Here is a 14,411-nt window from a genome sequence, read left to right on the forward strand (position 1 = left end):
ATCTCTCCCCCACTCAACTCCACCCAACCCCACCCTCCCCAGTCCCCTTAAGGCAGAGCTCCCCAGGGAGGAGCACAGCTGAGAGCGAACCCAGCCTCGAGGAACTGCCGCTGGCGGGTATCGTGGCCATTCACGGACACCCAACCATACGAAAAAGAAGAACTTTGTCCCTTTCTTGTCATTCTGAGACTGTGAACCCTGGAGTCCTAAATCATCATACAGGAAGCTGAGGACTTCCTGCTCAATCAGGACGTTGAAACTTGATTTCATGAAGATTCTACAAGCTCCAGAAATAGAGACTTCGTGGACAAAATCCTTAGAGATCAGAGTAAGTGTCACTTGTCTTTCCTGTCTTGTCAGTGACAGCTGAGGGCAATCTCGTTTGAAGACATGTGTGTCGCCAGGCGGAACTGTGGGCCTCATGTTGAGGGCATTATTTACTTGTCTCCTCAAAGGTGAAGAATTCTTTGAGGGCCAAGCAAATGTCTAAGTAGCCCATCGATGCATCTATAAGGCGATTAATTGTATAGCAATGCTGACAATGGGTGAATTTATAAGACTAGGTGCTCAGATAGTAAAATAGGGTGGGGTGGGTTTTTTTTTGCTAAAAAAAGGGAAGCTTTCCTGAAAGATTGGTTGTTGGCAAGTGATTGAGAAAAATCAGCCTTTCTAAAGTCAGTTAAGAAACAAGAGGCTCTCTGTGAAAAATGATTCAAGAGGAAATCACTTGCCAAATTGCCCTACAAAAACAAAAACCAAACATGGTGTATGAAGAAATTGTAGCAAAAGGGAAATATGAATTAGGAAAAAAAAAAAAAAACATTGCAGATGCAAGGATGATTTGATGGTGGACCAATCTCTTGAGAAGGCTAGAGCCAAGGAGCCTCACAATCAGGACTGCTGATCTGTCCTTGGAGAAGGTAGGATTTTACCCTCCTGAAGGCAGGCGAGGTCTTCTTGGGATGCATCCATTCTGTTCTAACAAAGAGGCAGGTCAGAATTTGTTCTGAGGATGGAGGGGCGTGGGGGCTACTTGGAGGTATCTACTTCAACTGTTCCTCCATAAAATGTGGAGTGCCCCAGATTCTCAGAGTTAGAAACTCTCAGAAGTTTGCGTAGCTTGTCAGCAGGCTGTGTACCAACTCACTGACCCTTGAGTCTCCACTCTAACGGAACAATCTGGGCTATTCAGCTGTGGGGAGGGAAGTGCCAGTAAATGTTTAACAACTAGCTCTACACATACACACACACACACACACACACACACACACCCCTGATTTCTAGTGTTTGTGGATTTCTATGGTGTAAACATCCCCACTATGATTGATTTCAAGCTACCGACCCCGCGAATGCAGAGTTGGGGAAAGATGCACACGATTGGTTTTTATGAACCAGTATAAATCAGCCCCTGCACACCACCAGGCGTAGGTGTCTTATCATCAGACTGCCCTTTCTTGGCTCAAAGACTTCACCAACTCCCGGTTTGGAGGATGCTGGCACTGCAAGGTTCCGGGCTCCAGGCTCCCAAAGGCCTTGGGGCAGACTTTGCAGCAGACTCCAGCGGGGCTAGATGGCAAGAGGGTCCTTGTGTCTTCCTCCACTGCCCCACACCAGGTCATCCCTCTCCTAGAGCTGTTGTGGGGTGCCTGGCAAGTTGGGAAAACAGTAAATGGAGTTGGAGGTGGGGGGCGGGGAGGGGGCTGGTGAAGGCGATCCTCTGTTCAAATGGCATGAGCAATGCTGACTCAGTTTGCCTTCGCCTTTGCCAGAATTCCCCAGAAACTGGGCTCATGAGCTCGTGGGTCTTGCACCAGGTGCTCTCTGTGCTTCCAAGCTGCTTGTAGCTTCTGCAGTAGACCTGCCAGCCCACCCAAAAGGGCTGTCTCCCAAACTGACCTGTCAGCCCTGGAGGGCTGGTGAGGAACAGACAAGTTCAGAGCTGGAGGCGTCAGACACAGGGATGGATTTGACTGGAAACGACAGTCCCCCAGGCAGGGTGTATGACACTGACCAGCCCCCCCCCCGCCCACCAATGTGCTTAATGTTCTAATGGCCACTGCAGAAATGTGAATTGTGTACGAAGGAAACATTCATTAAGCAATTGAGAAGAAAGAGTGCTAGAGACTCCAGATTCTGGATGGGAATGATAATGTAGGAACCAGCTACCTTACTGATCGGTCTTTATGTCAAATCAACTCAAACTGGTGGCTACTGAAAATTTCAAAGTGCGCTTCACGTGGAAGGGACTGTCACCGTCCCCCACTGTCAAGCAGAATTCATCTGCCAGATTAACTACGAAGAAAAATGGTGGGGGACTTGGGGAGAAGGGTACATCAACCAGAATAGGACTGGAACCTGGGACTGGCCTCAGGGAAGGGTCAGTGCAAGGAAGGAGGAGCCCTAATATTTACCGAGGATCCGCTAAGTACAAGGGGGTGGCTTTTCTCATACACGATATTAGCCATGCAAGATGTTACTTTCCTACATGACAGATGAGGAAATGAGGCTCAGAGAAGTAGATTAACTTACTCAAAGTCACACAGCTGGTAGGTTACACAAAAACCCATGGTCCCTTTGGGGAGGTGTCTTTAGAAGTGGAAAGGAGCACTGAAAATCGGGGGCTGGGGGAGTCCTACAAAGGCAAGCTATCTAGTGGTTCTTTTTTGTTTTTCTTTGTTTCAAGACAACCTTGGGTAAAAATATCTAAGATATCCAAGCTGACCCAGTCTGGTGCCCTCAGGGTCCTCATCTACTAAGGAATGGGGCTGGCCTTTAGAATTTCACTGTGGCAGCACTATGGGTCTTTGGGGTAGGATAATGTTTGTATTACAGGACATCCTTGGCCCTGCCTACTCAATGACCAGACAGTAGCATCCCCTAGTCTCTGTGGCAACTAAAACAAACAAACAAATCCCGCATATTTTCCTGTGCCCCCACCATGCTACATCATTACTGCCTGAGAATCTTTTTAGTCTCCGTAGCCATGAAGACCCATTTGTATGTTTGGGGCTTGAGAGCTTCTTCCTGGAGACCCCCCAATGCAAATCCATTGCTCCATGAAAGCAACTCCAGCTCTCATTCTCATAAATACCTTACCACTTCGAACTCCTCCATCATCACCTCAAAACTGAGGAACAGTGGCACCCCCTCTGTGGGGGTGGGGGAGAGTTGTCTTGCACTAAGTCCAATGCCAAGACCTCGGGCAGCGCTGCTTCAGAGAAGTGTGGTGAGATCTCCCTCTGTCTGTGCTCTCCAGCCATGGACTTGTCCTTCACGACCCTGAGTGCCCAAGTAATTGGATTAACAATGGGTGGGCTCCTCCCTTTACCGCCTATGCCCTCTGTTAGATTCCAGGTTCCCCGAAAGGCGGAGAGGACTTGGATCCCCCTCGCTCTAGGGCCTGATACGCAGTAGGTACTCAGTAATCAGTTGTCAGGTGGTCGAAGACCTATAATCACTAACATTGTTGTCCACAGCCCACTGCCTTTCCCAGCAGAGTAAACAGACACCGTTTGCCTTGACTAGTGCAAGAAGCCAGGATGGAAACCACAGCGCCCAGCAGGGACTATGACCAGTCGACAATGTATGACTATGAGGGCATAACCCCATGCCAGAAGGGAGAGGTACGGACCTTTGGAGCTCAGCTGCTTCCCCCCTTGTATTCCCTGGTGTTCATCATTGGCCTGGTCGGCAACATCCTGGTGCTCCTGGTCCTCATGCAATACAGGAGGCTCAAGAGCATGACCAGCATCTACCTTCTCAACCTGGCCATATCGGACCTGCTCTTCCTCTTCACGCTGCCCTTCTGGATCGACTACAAGCTAAAGGATGACTGGATTTTCGGTGATGGCACCTGTAAGTTGCTCTCGGGGCTTTATTACACAGGCTTATACAGCGAGATCCTTTTCATCATCCTGCTGACCGTCGACAGGTACCTGGCCATCGTCCACGCTGTGTTTGCCCTGCGGGTTCGGACTGTCATCTTTGGTATTATCAGCAGCATTGGTGCCTGGGTCCTGGCCCTCTTGGCCTCCATCCCAGGCTTCTACTTTTCCAAGACCCAGCGAGAACTCTCCCACACTACCTGCAGCCTCCACTTCCCTTATGAAGACCTAAAAGCCTGGAAACAGTTCCAGGCTCTGAAACTGAACTTACTGGGGCTGGTTTTGCCTCTGTCGGTCATGATTATCTGCTACACAGCGATCATACAGATTCTGCTCAAGCGACCCAACGAGAAGAAGGCCAAAGCCGTCCGGCTCATTTTTGTCATCATGATCGTCTTCTTTCTCTTTTGGACTCCCTACAACCTGACCGTGTTGGTCTCTGCTTTCCAAGACAGCCTGTTCACCGATGAGTGTAGGCAGAGCAAACAGCTGGACCTGGCGATGCAGGTGACCGAGGTGATCGCCTACACGCACTGCTGCGTTAACCCTGTCATCTATGCCTTCGTCGGGGAGAGGTTCCGCAGGTACCTGCACCAGCTGTTCCACAGGCTGGTGGCCAGGCATCTGGCTAAAAGGTTCCCCTTCCTCTCCACGGACAGACTCGAGAGGGCCAGCTCCATGTCTCCCTCCACGGCGGAGCATGAGCTTTCTGCTGGGTTCTGACTCGGGCTCAACAAGGGTGACCCGCCAGTCACTCTGACCCAAGCTGAGGCAGGTTGGGTCTCCCCACCAGGTTCAGACACCTGGCACAGCATGGAATTGCAGCCATGTGGGGGTGAGGGAGTTTAAGGGCAGTCTAGACGAAATCACCTCCGGAGTTTGCATCCTCTCCAAGAACTCCTCCCTGGTAGGAAGGAGGGGAGTGAGCAAAATGGAACATTCCAGAAGACTAGGAGGGTGGGTGCAGAGGAAAAGCTTGGGCCCCAACAGGATTTCAGATTTGTGATCATTAACATTTGTAAACAAAGCCACTGAGCATCCCTGCCCACGTCCCTGTCCCTACTATCAGTGAACTTGGAGTCAGTGATTTCCTACTGACTCTACTCTGAGCAAGGAGCCAAACAGGACCAGCAGCCTCCTCCCCACCCTCACCTACCCCCACTCCGCCCCCACTGCAGGATTTAGACCCTTGGAAACCCTGAGAAATAACTCAAGCCCCAGTGGGAAATAGGATTGGGGAACTGTCCTTGGCAGTGGAACTGAGAAAGCCCTTGGCGAGAATTGTTACATTTGCAAAAATCAAACAATTCAGGCAGTGGACTAGTCACGGATCACACGCATACTATGTTTTACTTCTTGAAATCGCCACAGAGGGGAGGGACTCATTATTTCCAGTTTCTTCTTTCTGAATATTTTCCAGAATCTCCCTTCTTTGTAAGTTGGATGATGTGGGAGTACATTCTGATGGCTTTATTGCAGAAATTAATATCAGGCTCTGCTTCCCCACCCAAGCCTTCTGGTTTTACAGGTCAGAGTTCTAGCTGCCACCTGGGACACATCCACAATAAAATGACCTGGTGTGCAGCTAACAGTGTTTGAGGCTGAGAGGGAGGAGGGTGAGGAGGGGACTCATGTTGATGTGGAAGGTTGAGAGGATCCTAAACTCAAAGGAACGTATTTCCCCTAAATGTCCTTAACACTTGATCTCTCACCAGGGACCTTCTGGTCATCACAAATTTCTTCCCTTTTCCCTAGGATGTGTATTTCTTTAAAAAGAATTTTCCCAATAACAAAAGCAGCTTAAAAACACAAAGGGAAAAAGAAAACACCAAAATCACCCAATTCTCACTACCCAAAGACAACTACCGTGCACTCTTGGATGTTTTTTCTTTTAGCTTGGTGTCTTTCCTGTGTGTATTTACGATGGCGACAAAGATGGACTTCAACTGTACTCTTGTTGTTTTTAAGTAGAAGTATGTTGGGGTCACTTTCCTAGGTGAATAAATCATGTTAAAACGTTGTTTCTGAAGGCTGCGCTGAATTCCACAGCAGGGCTATATCCTAATTTATCCCACCCATTTCCCCACTATTGCTTGCACAAATCGATTCCATCTGGAAGTGACCAGTGTTGACTGACTGAGGATCTGCTTCCTTCAAAGCGAGTTCTCTGAGCCCTGAGAGGCACACAGGCATAGGGATGTTGGGAGACCCCAGGCAGGATGGGTGGGGCTGCCCTGGAGCCTGTGGTGCTGGGTAGCAAAGGGGAGGAAGGGATCCATCGGTCAGGAAGTACCCTTAGTGAGTGGCTGTCCCATCTTATAACACAGTGACATCATTGGGCTGGCTGCTCTTTTTTTGGGTCTTAGAGTTATGCTTTTATCAAGCCACCCTCCCCTTCAGTCAGAGACCTACTATGTGCCCAGGCTTTTTTTTTTTTTTTTTTTTTTTTTTGTATGAAGAGGCCGGTACCATGATGGTTTGGGAAATTTTTGTCTGGAGAGGAGGTGGTCACACTGCACTGGGCTTATGTTTCCACATACAAAATGTGAACAAACCCATGCCTTGAGAGTCAAGGGGGGTGGGGAGTCAGCTTTCTACTTGTAAACCTGCCAGTCTCTGTAGGGTGGAGAGAAGAAGTCATGACAGAATGAAGAAACATTTGTCTACCATTTTGGTAAATTAAGACTGCATCATGAAACAGCATTTGACCCACAAAACTATCCTAATGAGAAAGGTTGTCGTGATAACCTCCTCCAGGTCCATTTATGAAATAATGCTTATGTTTTAACTGGTCATAAAGGTGACAATGTTCATTGTAGAAAACCAGAAACAGATAAAGAAGCCAAAGAAGAAACCGGAAGCACATGTAGTCACTACCCACAACCCACACAGGGCGGTCTCTCTTAGCCCATTAATGTCACGGTGTGTCCCCTGGGTTGCTTTCTTTCCAAATGTACACACACACATCTGCAATCACACTTTACATTTTTTTGTGTGTAGCCGTGGTCACATTGGACCATAGTGAGCGCTTGTAAATGCTGGTGGAATGGATCGATCTCTGAGCCCCCAGTTTCTTTATAAAGTGAGGCTAAGACTAATATCTACCCCTGTGGGGCAGATTTAACCTGAGGATTAAATGAAGCCAAGCAAGGCAAGTAGGTGATCTCTTTTTTTTTTTTTTTTAAGATTTTATTTTAATTCAGGTCAGTTAACACATGGCATAACATTGGTTTCAAGGGTACAACAGAGTGATTCAGCACTTCCATACATCCCCGCATCACAAGTGCCCTCCCTCATCCCCATCACCTGTTTCCCCCACCCCTCTCCCCTCTGGTAACCAGCAGTGTATTCTCTGTAGTTGAGTCTGTTTCTTGGGTGATATTTCTTCCAAGTCTGTCAGATAAGACATCTGACTCTCCCTGCCAGTGCCCCTCCTCATTCACTCAGGGCATTTATGGTTGTTTCTAGCATTTCATCTTCAGAAAGGTTGCCAGAGGAGCCCAAAGAACTTCCGTAACTCTCATCCAGATTTCCCAGCTGTCAGCATTTTACCACATTTGCTCTAATTCATCTCTCTCTCTCTCTCTCTCTCTCTCTCAAAAGACAGGCAGGCAGATAGATAGATATAAATGTACTATTTTTCTCCAGGACCATCTGAGAGCAGGGTGCAAAGATGATGCCGCGTCAGCCTTTTGTGCTTCAGAATGATTTTACTAGCAACAAGGATGCTCTCCCACATAATCAAAGCAGAAACTAACTGACACAATATCATCATGGAATATGTAGCCTTCTTTCCAATTTTGCCCACTTTGCAAATAATGTCCTTCGTAGTCCCAGGATCTAGAATCATCGTTTACTTAGTCATGATGCCTTCCTAGTTTCCTGCAATCAGGAGCAATTCTTCAGACTTTTCTGGTCCTTCCTGACCTCAACATCTTGAACGCCACAGTCATCTGGCAGATGATTCCTTGTTGTGGGTTTCCTGATGTTTCCTGATGATTAGATTCCGGTTATACAACTAGAGCAGGAACCAACTAGAGCATCACAGAAGTTGATGCTGGGTTGTTCTCAGTGCATCATATTTGGAGGCGTTTGGTGCCAACCTGCCCCCTGACTAAAGATGTTGAACTTTATCACTTGCTTCAGAAAGTCTCCACTAGGTTTCTCCACTGTCAAGTATATTGTACTGATTAATCAATAAGTGCCCATTAGTGGGCATTTCACCATATAGTAAAAGCATCTTTTCTCCTCCACTTATGTGTTTATTCATTTATTTGCTTATAACATCATGACCTCACAGGTTCCCTTTATATCAATGGGATAGAATATGATATTATTTTTATTGTTTTGATGTACAAATTGTCCCAGATTTACCTAATGGGAGCCCTTCGAGTAGGATCCTACACGCTGTTGCTATTTTTTCCATCAGTTTTTGAGCTTTCTTACTTTTTGGCATATATGGTGTTAGGTTCTGCACAGCACAAGTAAGCATCAACAAAATAAAAAGGCCACCTATGGAGTAGAAGAAAATATTTGCAAACCACATATCAGTAAGGAGTTAATATGCAACATATACAAGGAACTCATATAACTCAAAAGTAAAAAAAAACAAATAACCCAATTTAAAAATAAGCAAAGAACCTATTCAATAGACATTTTTTCAAAGAAGACATACAAATAACCAACAAATACATGAAAAGGTGCTCAACATCACTCAGGAAACATCATCACCAAGGAAATGCAAGTTGAAACCATCTCACACCCATTAGAATATCTATTACCAAAAAGATAAGAGATAACAAGTATTGGTGAGGATGTGGGGAAAAACGGAACTCTGTACACTGTTGGTGGGAATGTCAGGTGGTACAATCACTATAAAACACAGTATGGAGGGTTCCTCAAGAAATTAAAAGTAGAACTATCATATGATCCAGCAATTCCAATTCTGTGTATTTACCCAAAGGAAACAAAATATTTATCTCAAAGAGGCATCTGTATTCCCCTGTTTGCTGCAGCATTATTCACAATAGTCAAGGCATGGAAACAACAGAGGTCTCCATCAACAGATGATTGAAGAAAGTGGACAACCCAAAGTGGAAGCCCCATTCTAAGGTTTTTTTTCTCCCAGTTTTATTGAGAAATAATTGATATATAATCACTATGCATGTGTAAAGCATATAGCATGATGGTTTCATTTACATATATTGTGACATGATGACTACAATAGGTTTAGCCAACACTTACCTTCTCATACAGATACAGTTTTTTAAAAGGAGACAAAAAGAGGAAAAAATCTTCTCCTTGTGATGAGAACTCTTGGGATCTACTCTCTTAACACCTTTGCTGTATATCCTATAGCAGTGTTATCTGTGGTCATTATGTCACACATCACATCCCTAGGACTCACTAATCCTTTAACTGCAAGTTTGTACCCTTTGACCCCCTTCCTCTGATTCCTTCTCTTCCACCCTCTGCCTCTGATGACCACAAGTCTCAGCATTTTTTCCATGAGTTTGTTGTTGCTGTTGTTTTTAGATTCCACATATAGGTGAGATCATACAATATTTGTCTTTCTCTGTCTGACTTATTTCATTTAGTGTCGTGCCTTCAAGGTCTATCCATGTTGTCACACGTGGTGGGATTTCCTTGTTTTTAATGGTTGAATTATATATATGTAATATATACATATAAAATATTTTAATATAATTTCTCATGTGAAAGTTGGTTTAATGTTTTTGAATTATATATATCTCTATCTATCTATCTATCTATCTATCTATCTATCTATATATCTCACAATTCTTGATCTATTCATCCACTGATGGACACTTACTTAGGTTGTTTCCAAGCCTTGCCCATTATAAATAATGCTGCTATGAACATGAGGATGCAGATATATTTTCAAGCTAGTTTTTTCATTTCCTTTGGATATATTCTGAAAAGTGGAATTGCTGGACCATATGATGGTTCTATTTTTAATTTTGTGAGGAAGCTCCATACTGTTTTCCATAGTGGCTATTCCCATTTACAATCCCAACAGTGCACAAGTGTTCTCTTTCCTCCACACCCACACCAGCATTTGTTATCTCTTGTCTTTTTGATGATGGTCTTTAAAACAGGTATGAGGGCAGCCTAGGTGGCTCAGAAGTTTAGCGCCACCTTTGGCCCAGGGCGTGATCCTGGAGACCTGAGATGGAGTCCCACGTTGGGCTCCCTGCATGAAGCCTGCTTCTCCCTCTGCCTGTCTCTCTCTCTCTCTCTCTCTCTCTCTCATGAATACGTAAATAAAAATTAAAAAATAAAACAGATGTGAAGTGATATCTCACGGTGATTTTAATTTGCGTCTCCCTGATGACGAGTAATGTTGAGCATATTTTCATGCACTTGTTGGCCTTGCATACATCTTCTTTGGAGAAATATCTATTCAAGTACTTTGCCTATTTTTTAACTGGGTGATTTATTTTTGTGATTGAGTTCTATGAGTTCTTTATATGTTTTGGATATTCACCCCTTTCAGACATATAGTTTGCAAATACTTTTCTCCATTCCGTAGTTTGTTTTTTCACTTTGTTGATAGTTTCTTTTGCTGTGCAGAATCTTTTTAGTTTGATGTGGATCCATTTGTTTTTTATTTTGTTACTTATGCTTAGGTATCATATTTTAAAAAATAATTTTCAAGTCTTATGTCAAGAACTTTTATTCCAGTGTTTTCTTTTAGGAGTTCCATGTTTCAGGTCTTATATTTAAGTCTTTAATCCATTTTGAGTTAATTTTTGTGAGTGGTATAAGATAAGGATTCAGTTTCACCTTTCTATGTGTAATATCCATTAAGTTCTGGTATGTTGTTTTCATTTGTATTTGTCTTAGGGAACTTTTGTATCTCCCCCTTTAATTTCTTCCTTGATCCACTGGATGTTCAGGACAGTGCTGTTTAATTTCTATGTGTTTGTGAATTTTGCAGTTTTCTTCTTGTTGCTGATTTCTAGTTTCGTGCCATTGTGGTCAGAGAAGATACTTGGCATTATTTCAATCGTATCTTATTTCTTAAGACTTGTTTGTGTCCTAACATATGATCTGTCCTGGAAAATGTTTTTTGTACACTTGTATTCTGTTGTTGCTGGATGGAATGTTCTGTATATGTCTGTTAGGTCCATTTGGTCTACAATGTTGTTCAAGGAGTCTCTGTCTGGATGATATATCCATTGTTCAGAGTGGGGCAGTAAAATCCCCAACTATTACTGTATTCCTATTTATTTCTCCTTTTAGCTCTGTTAATGTTTGCTTTATATAATTAAATGCTCCGATGTTGGACATATAAATGTGTACAATTGTTTTACCTTATTGATGTATTGACCACTTTGTCATTATATAATGACCTTCTTGTCTCTTTTTGTCATTTTCAGTTTAAGGTCTATTTTGTATGATAGGGTAGCTACTCCTGTATTTTGTTTTGGTCACCATTTGTTTGAAGTGTCTTTTTCTATCCCTTTACTCACAGTTTGTGAATGTCTGTAGGACTACAGTGAGTTTCTTGCAGGCAGTATATTGTTGGATTTTGTTTTTTATGCATTCAGCCATTCTATGTCTTTTAATTGGAGAATTTAATCCATCTATGTTTAAAGTAATTTTTAATAGGTGAGGATTTGATATTATCACTTTGTTGTCTGGCTGTTTTATAGATCCATTGTTCCTTGTTTCTTATACTGCTGTCAGTTTTAGTGGTTTGATGTATCAGTATCTTTAAATATCAGTATCTTTGATTCCTTTATCATGTTCTTCCGTGTAATTACTTTAGGATTTTCCCTTGTGGTTACCATATGGCTTACATAAAGCATCTTAAACTAACAACACCCTATTTTATTTTTTTTTTAATTTTTTTTTAACAACACCCTATTTTAAACTGATGATAATTTAACTTCAATAAAATTCATAAATCTTACATTTTTACCCCCCCCATATTATAAGGTATTGCTATTATAATTTACATGTTTTTGTATTGTGTAACTAATAACAAACTATTGTAGTTATAGTTCTTTTCTTGCACCTTTTAAAAAAAAACATTTAAACAAGAGTTGTAGGTGAGTTATGCACCACTATTACCATATTGCAGAATCTAACTATGACTATATCTTTATCATTACCATGAAATTTATGTTACTTTTTTATGTTTTTGTGATGTTAATTAGCATTCTTTTACTTCTGCTGAAAGAATTTCCTTTAGTATTTCTTGGAAGATAGGTCTGGTGGTTAAGGCTTTTAATGGGTATCATTTTCTTTTTTTCTTCCCATTTAAAAAATTGTGGTAAAATACATATAAAATTTACTATCTTAACCATTTTTAAGTGTAAAGTTCAGTGGTATTAAAAACATTTATAGTGTTGTGCAGCCATCACTACCATCCATCGCCAGAACTCTTGTAAAAATTAAACTTCAAACCCATTAAACAACAATGTCCTATTCCTCCATCCCCTCAGATCCTCATATATTTAGAATCATGCTGTTTTTTGTCCTTTTGTGACTGGCTATTTCACTCAACATAATGTCCTCAAGGTTCATCCATGTTGTAGTTAAGTCAGAATTCTCTTCCTTTCTAAGGCTGAATAATATTCCCTTATATGGATGGACTTCTTTCACTTACTCCTTCGTTTGTTGACATGAGTTGTTTCCACACTTTAGCTATTGTCAATAATGCTGCTATGAACATGAAGATCCTGCTTTCAGTTCATTTGACTATATACTCAAGTGGAAATACTCAGAAGTGGAAATGCTAGTAATTCCATTTCATTTTCTTTTTGTGTGTTAAGAATTTGTATTATTGGTTTTTTAATGCCAATTTTTTATTTAAGCAAGTGATATGTTTCTCATTTTTAAATATCGTATGTGGTTTGCAAGCTTATCTATTGCTATGTAGAATATCCAATCCATTTCTTTCACTTCCTGCTTAGTACACCATAGTGTATTTTGCATATTTTACTGATCTACTCTCCTAGGGATGGGTGCCAAGATGGCCTCCAACTCTGCGATATTGTAAATAAAGCTGCAATATCCTCATACAGACTTAGATTTGAAATGCTGGATCATAAAGAGATATAAATGAGATGAGTCTACATTCTTACTCACTGTGCCTGAAGGTTCCTCTCCCCGCATCCTTACCAACACTGTGTTATACTGCTTTCTAATCTTTGCTAATTTAACAAGTACATGGATACTCACAATTGTTTCATATTACATTTCTCCAATTATTGATGAGTTAGAATATCTCTTTATATGTTTGCCAGGGTTTTGAGTTACTTCTTCTGTAAGTTACTTTTATCTTTGATCATTTTTTCAATTGAATTGAAAAATGCTTTAAATGATCTGGTTTTCTGTCATTTGTTGTTGATTTGCAAAAGTTCTTTGTATATTCTGGATTTTAATTTCTTAATGCTTTATTTTTTTTAATTTCTTAATGCTTTAGACATGTCAAATGACTTCTATCATTGTCTCAGCTGTATTATTTTATGTATAGCATCTTCTGTTGAATAGAAATTCTCAATCTTGATGTAATAAAATCCATGCCACATTTAGTAAGTTACTAAAAGTGTGAAAATGTAGTAAAAATCAAAAAGGTGATTCTAATAACTAAAGCTTGAGAAACACCAGCAAGATGGAATAGATTTTGATTTTTTCACATGTAGAGGACTCAGTATTGGCAGGGGCAAATAGAAACCCTGATGTTAGCTGATTTTTACATTTCCTTCCCTGTCATACTCATTTCTCCTCTTAATGGGGTGCTTCAAACTCAGTGCGATAACTAATACTTTGTACCATAAAATTCTCTGGATAAAATTTTGAAAAAAGAAAACTGATTTTTAAGTCCATTGCTGTCACTCTGTTCAGACAGAGTTCAGTGCAATCAGATCTCTATCATGCAAGAATTTCCTTCTTTGAAGTTGTCCAGTATTTATTCTGGTCTTTCATTTCCCATTCCCATTTTTTTTTTGTGTTAGGAGCTGAGGAACGGTGTAAAAACTAATAACTGGATGGCAGGAAAGGAACTAGGGTCATGACTGTTAAAGGAAAAATGGTAGGGCTTCCATTCTGTCCCCACCCCTGGGCACTGTGCCTCTTAGAAGAAGGAAGGGGTTATTCAGATCTCCCCCATCTCCTTGCCATACCCCAGGGGAGAGAGGGCCTGCCCATGTGCACTTCCTCAACTAGAGCTTCCCTCCAGCTTTAGCCACATGCAGCTGCTACACTCACTGCCCCATCCCCGTGGAGCATCTCCAGCCTCCAGCCATGGGTGGCTTGGCTTACTTGCCTTGTGCCAAGGGTTTGGGATCATTTAAAGCAGAGGGACATTGGAAGCCTGGAGCTGTGAGATGTTCTGAAACCATCAGCGAGAGTTTTGGACACCACTACATTATAGAAACCCTGTAAGTCTCTTTTGCTACCTGTCCTTGTAGGAAAGCAAGAAGAAACAATCCCTGGAACAGAGCACTGAAGGGGGAAAAGAAGAGCTACCAGTAAATTTCATTCATCCACTTG

At 42.2% G+C, this 14,411-nt stretch overlaps 1 protein-coding gene across 2 annotated transcripts; it reads left to right on the forward strand.

Annotated features, from left to right (window-relative positions):
- LOC140610432 (C-C chemokine receptor type 1-like) lies at positions 1-5,904 on the forward strand. 2 transcript variants are annotated; one of them, XM_072786513.1, is made up of 2 exons: positions 1-328; positions 3,477-5,904. In XM_072786513.1, the coding sequence occupies exon 2, from the start codon at positions 3,540-3,542 to the stop codon at positions 4,605-4,607; it is 1,068 nt and encodes a 355-aa protein (XP_072642614.1). In that variant the 5' UTR covers positions 1-328; positions 3,477-3,539; the 3' UTR covers positions 4,608-5,904. The 2 variants fall into 2 exon arrangements, with proteins under 2 accessions (XP_072642614.1, XP_072642615.1); XM_072786514.1 differs by lacking the exon at positions 1-328 and adding an exon at positions 372-920.
- The last annotated feature ends 8,507 nt before the right edge of the window (positions 5,905-14,411 follow it).

Source organism: Canis lupus, chromosome 19 (assembly GCF_048164855.1).
Source record: "Canis lupus baileyi chromosome 19, mCanLup2.hap1, whole genome shotgun sequence".
Taxonomy (NCBI): Eukaryota; Metazoa; Chordata; class Mammalia; order Carnivora; family Canidae; genus Canis; species Canis lupus.